This window comes from Pelophylax lessonae (assembly GCF_965119305.1).
Source record: "Pelophylax lessonae genome assembly, chromosome: 8".
Classification (NCBI taxonomy): Eukaryota; Metazoa; Chordata; class Amphibia; order Anura; family Ranidae; genus Pelophylax; species Pelophylax lessonae.
The window spans coordinates 289,702,979-289,711,520 of NC_138775.1; the positions used below are offsets into that span (position 1 = coordinate 289,702,979).

At 48.3% G+C, this 8,542-nt stretch overlaps 1 protein-coding gene across 1 annotated transcript in view; it reads left to right on the top strand.

The window, feature by feature from the left end:
• Positions 1–204: 204 nt before the first annotated feature.
• Positions 205–8,542, top strand: part of CDC20 (cell division cycle 20) — a gene marked incomplete at its 5' end in the record, with an annotated part of 16,300 nt that continues 7,962 nt past the window's right edge. The window contains 6 exons of the mRNA XM_082264820.1: positions 205–412; positions 3,557–3,702; positions 5,010–5,106; positions 5,925–6,053; positions 6,130–6,326; positions 8,109–8,203. Coding sequence (XP_082120946.1) covers positions 205–412; positions 3,557–3,702; positions 5,010–5,106; positions 5,925–6,053; positions 6,130–6,326; positions 8,109–8,203 — 872 coding nt within the window. The remainder of the gene's footprint in view (positions 413–3,556; positions 3,703–5,009; positions 5,107–5,924; positions 6,054–6,129; positions 6,327–8,108; positions 8,204–8,542) is intronic.

The window sequence follows — 8,542 nt, forward strand, 5'->3', positions numbered from 1 at the left end:
TGGTAAAGTGTGGTGTTATCGTAAGGGGATGGGGCTGGTATGGCACAGTGGTATCTAAAAGGAGTAGGGGGAGGCTGGTATGGTGGTATAATGGGGGGGAGGCTGGTATGGTGGTATCATTGGGGGGGGGGGTGCTAGTATGGGGTAATCTAGTTGAAGTCTGTCTCTCACTGTCCGTCATTCTCTCTCCTGCAGATCTGTGTCATGGCTCACTTTGTCTTTGAAAACGACCTGAACAGCATTCTCAAGCTGGACACCCCCATCACAAATGCCCCCCCGGCCCGATGGCAGCGGAAGGCAAAGGAAGGAAACTGCTCGTCCGCCAATACCTCCGTCAACACCAGTGTCCTGTCCCCGATGAAGGCCGCAAACCGGTCACACAGCTCCAGCAAGACTCCATCCAAGACCCCAGGTGTGATCAGTGTAACAGGATGGGGGGGGGGAGGCTCAGCGGATTGATGAATGAAAGATTAATAACTGCGGAGCTCCAGGAAAATAGCGCTACAAATATATATGGGACAGAGGTGTAACTGGAACCTTCAGGACCCTGGTGCAAGAAACCATGAAGGGTCTTTTCCATGGATCCTGGGGCCCTTTTATCTTGGGTTTCCCCTACGGTGGTGGAACGCCAAAGCTCAGTCCCAAGTGAGACCTTTGAGACCCTGGTAGTTCTGCCACTGGTGTCGTTGCGTTTTTTTTTCATACTCTTTTGGACCCCTGTTGGGGGGGGGGGGGGGGGGGGCTTTGGTGAAATATTGGGTCTAAAGAGACCCCTAATGTCTCACTTTTGAGACAATGGAGCAGAATAGGAAGGTGGAGGGATCGGCATGTAGAGAAACTGATGCCTTCCGTTTCCCTCCTGCTGTTGCTGAATGTCTGGGAGAGAAGCGGGCGTTCAGAGGCTACAAGGAGGGATTGGTTCCTCTACATTACACACTGCCCCTGCCACCCTCCTATCCAGAAAAAGTGGGCCCTGTAACAAGTACAGGGAGAAAAAGTGGCTATTTTTTAATGACCAGGATTATAGGCAAAGTGACGTATGGGTACGTTGCGCGCCCACAAGCCTGTAGGGGGCGAGCACTTCCGCCCCAGCTCGTTCCCTGCCTAGCCAGCGCATGTGACCGGCGGCTCCGATGTCCGCCGGCCACTCGCGATCTCCCACAGGAGAGGGAGAAAGACAGACGGCTGATGTAAACACAACAGTCTGTCATCCTCCCTGAAGTAATGACAGAGGCTATATGATCCTGCTATGTAGGATCGCATGTCTCTGTGGTTACTTCACTAGCCATGCCCCCTAACAGTTAGAATCACGCCCCTAGGGACACACTTGACCCCATTGGTCACCAATAAAGTTAACCCCTTCCCTGCCAGTGTCATTCCAGTAACAGTGCATATGTATAGCACTGATTACTGTAGTAATGTCACTGGTAACCCCAAAAATGTCAAATGTCAGTCGAGGGTCCGATCTGTCCGCCGCAGTCCCGCAAAAAAATCGCAGATCGCCGCCATTACTTTTTTTAAAAAAAAAAAAATGACAAATCTTTCCCATAGTTAGTAAACGCAATAACTTTTGCGCAAAATGCGCTTATTGCGATTTTACAAAAAATATGTAGCAGAAAACAAATTGGCCTAAAATGTAACATTTTGGTTTTTACTTTTTTTTGAGAATTTCATATAAAAAAAATTTGAAAAATATTAATTTTTTTTTTTTCAAAATTGTTTTTTTTTTTGTTTATAGCGCAAAAAATAAAAATCGCACAGGTGATCAAATACCACCAAAAGAAAGCTCTGTTTGTGAGGAAAAAGACATCAATTTTTTTATTTGGGTACAGCGTCGCACGACCGCTCAATTGTCCCGTTAAAGTCACGCAGTGCCGAATCGCAAAATAGGGCCTGGTCATTGAGCAGCCAAATCCTCCGGGGCTTAAGTGGTTAACCAATCCAGTGTAGTGGAAGTAGTCCCAACATGATTCGTTTTCCAACCCAGTGCCTGGTTAAGGCTGGTGAATGGATCTGACAGTCCTGTTGTATGCAGGGTAAGGTAAGGCGCTGGCTTCGCTCGCTGTAAGTACTGGAAAGAAGTTGTCCTAGGGATGTTACCAGCTGCTCAGTGAGCCGAGGAACGTATGATCCAGTTCCAACAAATCTGAGTCTCTGAAATGCGTTGCCCGGTGAAGTTTAGAGTTAACCATTCGGTACTGGATTGTTGGCTTGTAGTGGGACACACTGGAGCTCTACTGTTCTTCTAGGATTTTAATTGGCACCTAGAAATCAGTGATTATTGGCAATCCTTGTAAGTGTGCAGTCGCTGGGTGTGCAGTCGCTGGGTGTGCAGTCGCTGGGTGTGCAGTCGATATACTTCAAGGAAAATCTGTATGGGGATGTGCCAAAGGGCTTTGTCTTTGGCTATTGGCAGAGCACTTGGCACACGTGCAGGAAGTTTCCCAGGCATGGGCAAAGATTAGAAACCCCCCCACCAAAATACCTCATACTTCCACTCCCTACCAAAAATACCCCCCCCCCAAAAAAAATAGGCCATACTCCCCCCACCAAAAAATACCCCCTACTCCTCCACCAAAAATATCCCCCCCCCCCCCACCAAAAGTTTAGAACTTCATATTTGCTTTGAGACCCTGTGCATGCAATAAGTGGGGGGGGCTGGGACCTGTGTGCACGGATGTCCTGCAGAGCTCACTCCGGGTCCCAAAGTCCTGCAGCACATCTGTGCTCATTCAGAGGGCAGGGCAAACACCATTATCACCACTCTAGGTGAGGAATGAAGAAAATGCCATTGATATCCAGTTGTAAGGGAGGGGAATGATGACGGGGGAACATCACATTTGGCAAACCCCTTCCCGCTTGGACCCAGTGTCCCTCAACACCCAGGAGGGAGGAAGAACAAGCAGTCATGTCCACTGTGATTGGCTGTCAGTGGTCACATGAGCACGAGCTGGACCCTCTGGTTCCCAAAGTAACTAGTCCTCAATCATCTGCCCCTAGACTGAATTTAATAGGACACTTACCTCTCCAGGGATCCTGTGATGTGGGCACCCCCAAGCCGATTCGTTCATCGGCTTCAGGTGCAAATGCTGGAATTGCAAGTAAGGGAAGCCGGCAGGGCAATGACATAGGGGGTTATTTATGCATCGCATTATAGCACATTATGTGAAACTTAAAACAAAGCCCTCCAGCAGCGTGCTGACAGGGCTTCCATCTTCACCCGGTCATCTTCCAGGTTGGCGGGCTCCGGTCCTTTTGATTGGACAAAGTCACTGCCACACATGCACGTGGCAGCCGTAGTTTACTGCACAGGACTCTAAAGGAACAGCACGGGTATGCAGTTCAGAGCGCATGCACTGGTGAGGTCGCCGGCTGCATCGAAGGTAAATCTCTCCTAGGTGCATGTTTAGGAGATATTTACAGTACCCTATAAGAGCCTATAATGAGGCTTACCTGTAGGCAAAAATACAAGGGAGTTTATTTCCACTTTAAGTGGGCTGTTGGGTGGTCCTCTGGTGAGTTGACCTTATTAAAGGTGATGTGTTTTGACTTTCAGGGAAGTCGCAGGGTAAAATGCAGGGCACGCCTTCCAGAGCCGGAGGAGATCGCTTCATACCTAACCGGAGCACAATGCAGATGGATGTGGCCAGCTTTCTGCTGAGTAAAGAGAATGAGCCTGCAGAGCTATCTCCAACCAAGAAGGTACAGTACTCTGCTGCAATCACTGGGGTTGGCCTCATACTGCAGAACAGTCCTTTCATTGTCCTGTATGTTCCACCAGGATCTCTCTGCAGGGCTGGGACAAGGAGTGGGCAGGAGGGGCGGCTGCCCTGGGCACTGTATCATGGGGAGGGGGGGACCGTCACAAGGAGACTGTAGTTGAGATTTGTGTTGGAAGGGGAGATTTTTTGGTGAGTGGGCACACTGGACACCCAGCAAATGGCACAATGGCAGCAAAGGTGTCCAGTGACCTCCCTCACCCAATAACCAACCAACAGTTGCCATTTGTCTAGCCTGTGTTTTTTTTTTTTTTTTTTTTTTGTTTTTTTTTTGTGGGTAGGTGCTATAGTGCTATAGTGCTATTTGCTTGGTGTCCAGTGCCCCCCCCCCCCATACCTGCCCTCAATCTTTCTATTTATGTGCCCCTACTATTGAGGCTCTCAAAATGTATTTTTAGGACTGCAGATAAACCTGGGGTGTCTTGTCGTGGCCATTGCAACTTGCGCATGGATTTGCAAATGTGTGCAAACTAAACCCCTGTTTTAACATTCACTGTTACAGGATAATATGGTTGCAGGCTGGGTTTTTGTTTGGGTAGCCCAACTGAAGAGGGGGGATTTTTTTTCTTTGGAGGTTGACTTTCACTGGAGTCAATCCTTCTCCAGTGCCTCCTGTGTAATACATTCCCATTTGTGTGACTGGGTGCTGTCATGTGGAAACAAGGCTCATGGGCACAACTTTCCATGTGGTTGAGGCCGGGTTCACACACGCTGTGGAGTGGCTCACTGCAGGGGGTCCAATGCGTCACCATTTCAGGGGAGAATCGGGTCTGAATTTGCACCTGAAATGGAGCCAAAAACTCACAGGACCCTTCTGCAAACAGGACCACAGCCAACACAGCTGTGTGAACTCTCCATTGAGAGCCGGTCATTCTCCTGTGAATAGGATGTGGGGGAAGCCTGCATCAATGTGCACCCAGCCTTGCAGGAGGAGAGCGGACCTGCTTGCATCACACTTCTTGGGGGGTGTATGACTTAACAGCACCTGGTCATGACCCACAGCTATTCCTGGCAGCTATACCACCTAGCAAATGAATTCCTATGGAATCCTGGAAAATATTTCTCCATTAGGAAACATGTCCAATGTGACTTCACTGCCTACCTAAACCCCCCCAATATTGTCCAGGCACATTTCATGTACAGAATGAGCTGATGTGAAAAAAAATTGTATCTGTTGGTTTTTAACCTCAGTGTGGGCACTGTACTGATATCTGTTATGTCTTTTTACAGGAGCAGCAGAAGGCTTGGGCTGTCAACCTGAACGGCTTTGACATGGAAGAGGCAAAAATCTTAAAGCTTGGAGGCAAAGCAGTCAATGCTCCTGAAGGTGTGTAGAGGAGGCTGTTCATGTATTTGTAGAGTGCAGGCCATCTGATGTAGATCATCTACAGTGCTCAGTCTGTATTCCTGACAGTCATTTAGCCCGACATTTAGCCTTCTGCTTCTGCACACCCTAGGGCAGTGATGGCGAACCTTTGCACCCCAGAAGTTTCTGAACTACATTTCGCATGATGGTCATGCATGCTGCAGTGTATGAGCATATTGGGAAATGTAGTTCCTAAACATCTTGGGTGCCAAGGTTTGCCATCACTACCCTAGGGGGTAGAAGGCTTCAGTCACTTGTGCATTTCTAGGCTCTGGAAGTTGACTGAATAAACCCCCTTAGGTGTTCAGGGAAAAAATTGTGTATGTATGTCCGCCCTCTGTTCTCCATCTTTCATCTCCCCCTGGTTATAAAGTTACTTGCCTACCCAGTGGATCCAGCGTTGTGCGGTCTAGTGCCGCCATCTTTGGTCCTGATGTCATTGGGTGCCTCTTCTGGTTCAGTCATCACCCTGATGGCATGCACCAGGCCTGCCAACCTCCAGCTACTGTGAATAAAAGTAGCATACTGGGATATGACTCCTTTCCCAGGGAGAAACCTTCAGTGCCTGAAAAGTCATTCTTATCTTGGTGAGACTGGCTGCTGGAGGGTGGGGTGGATATAAAATACAAAAGACAATATTCTGCATATGGGGTGGGGGGTGAGGTATAATGTCCAGTGCAACCTGGAGCTGAGTTTGCTTTTAATGGCCGCTTATACATTAGATGTAGGGTTGCATAGCTTGATGTGAATAGTCCTCAGTATTTTTGATCTTCTTGCAGGGTATCAAAACAACTTGAAGGTTTTATACAGTCAAAAAGCAACCCCTGGATCCAGCAAAAAACCCGGCCGATACATCCCATCGATGCCAGACAGAGTCCTTGACGCTCCTGAGATCAGAAATGATTATTGTATGTCCCATCCTGGATGTTCCTCGTTAATTTACTATGTCTTACTTGGTGCTCCTAATACTTGTTTGCATTTCAGATCTGAATCTGATTGACTGGAGCTCGCAGAACCTCCTGGCTGTAGCTCTGAATGACTCCGTCTACCTCTGGAACTACATGAGTGGAGACATCATCCTCCTAATGCAGATAGAGAACTCGGAGGAGTACATTTCATCCGTCTCCTGGATCAAAGAGGGGAACTATCTGGCTGTGGGAACCAGCAATGCTGAAGTACAGGTGGGTTTCATACAGGGGGGGCATAACTAAAGTCATAGCAGACCAGGCAACTGCTGTAGAGCCCAGAACTGAATACACAGCAAGCAGGTATGGATATCTTGTACATGGTTGCATTGTTCAGCTTGGACCAATGTAACTGTGTATATACCTGGCTGATGCCCCTGGAAGCTGGAGATCACTGAAGTAGACACCACTAATCAGATCTTCTGCTTGATGCCACTGTCAGCTCATCCAATCGGAGAACCCTTTGCATTCATTAGAAATGCAAAGCAGGCTCTGTACAGTACCTGTTTTGAGCAGCTGACCTCCTTTGTTTGAAAATGTATTCGGCCACCCAGTAGTAAGTAGAGGTTACTGGAGTTTGTGTAAATTTCAGTTTGTTTTTCCCAGCTTCCAGGAGCATTGGCCTGCCAGGTATACTATATACATGTGTAGCACCCTCCTAGGTAGGTGCTAGAGAGTGAGTATAGTTTTTGGCTCTGTCTGCCTATCAGAGGAGCAGCAGCTAAATTCTATTTCTCTTACGTCCTCCAACAGTCGCTGCCACCTTTAAGTCGTCACTATTGGGTATTGACTTCCGCTCCGCAGCAGTAGCTAGGCATAAGACTTAGTCAAAAGAACAAAGACATTTGTCAATACCCCCTGCAGTGAACACTCCCAACTCAGTTTCAGCAGCTAAATTCTAGATTTCTCTCTGCTTAACAGGGAGCAGGATCTGTGAGCTGGGTCTGCTCAATGTGCTCAGTGTGTGATTATCTGGTCTAGGGAGTGTTCCCACTGGTCCAATGGGGAGGCACACTGGACAGTGGAGGAAACCTGGCCAATGGGTACACAGGCTTTGCTACAGCCCCAGTGATTGGCCCAGACTGGTCATCTTGGTGCATTGTGTGGTATAAAAGTCAGCAGCACATGTGCTCGGGGTCTTTGGCTGGTGAGCAGAGTCCTGGAAGGAGGGTGGTGGCTGCCCGCTCCTCTGCAGTAGTTATATGGTCACAGGCAGTCGGCCTGGTGAGCAAGATGGCAGGAGCACCCAGAGGTCCAGGAGAGCTGACTAAGGAGTTGAGACACTGGAATAACAGTATCGTGAGTATGGAGGATCCTGTCTAAGGGCCTGACCAGGAAGGGGCCACCCCGGAGTAGAGTAGTCAGAGGATGGGTGTCAGCTGGTGGGAGTAGAAGGGGGTACTAGGTGAGTACCCTGAAGATGAGTGCTAAGCAAGTATCTATTCAACAACTTAACCTCAGATTCATCTAGTGGCAAGGTGAGCACTGTGGTCTAGCCACATTCTCAGAAGTCCTCAGCATTGTGAATAGTTCCAAGTTTAGGAGAATCCAACTCTTCTCCCATCCACATATAAAATAAAACCACCCCTAGACTGTTCATTGACTGAGCCAGAAAGTATAGTGTTAAGATTATGCATGCAGTTGCTATCGGTAACCCAGGGGGACCTGAAAGGTGAGAAATCCAGCAGCACTCAAGGAAGCAGTGCTACACATGGTTACATTGATCCAAGCAACAATGTAACTATAATCTCATCTATACCTGGAATTCCTCTCTAAAGAAAGTAAAGTGGCATTTGGCAAGTCAGCTTGGATAAGACCCATCTTGGGAACCAATACGACTGCTGATGGCAATTGGTCTTGTGTATCACTAGAGGAATTGCACTTAGAATAGAACTAAAGTCAGGATGGGCCCTAATTTTGCTATGAGGCTCAATCTCATGTAGTCCTGCATGTATTGTATTTTGAGTATTCTCAGAACCATTGCTTATCCTCCTCCAGCTCTGGGATGTTCAGCAGCAGAAGCGTTTGCGCAATATGATCAGCCATTCATCACGTGTCGGTGCTTTGAGCTGGAACAACCATATCCTGTCCAGGTGAGTCCGTTCAAAATGTAACTTTATTTACAGCCTTAAAGCGGTTGTAAACCCTAAAACATAAAAAAAAAAACCTGCAAGACAAAGGCATAATGAGCTAGTATGCATCGCATACTAGCCCATTATGTGTAACTTACCTTAGAACGAAGCCCCGACACGGACCCCCGGACATTGCTGCGGGCGCTGCCATGATCCCTCGCCGTCTCTTCCGGGTTCAGCGGCTCCGGCGCGGTGATTGGCCAGAAGAGACGGCTCCGGCGCGATGATTGGCCGGAGCCGCGATGACGTCACTCCCGCGCATGCGCGCAGGAGTGATTTTTTTCCGGCAAGTTAATTGAA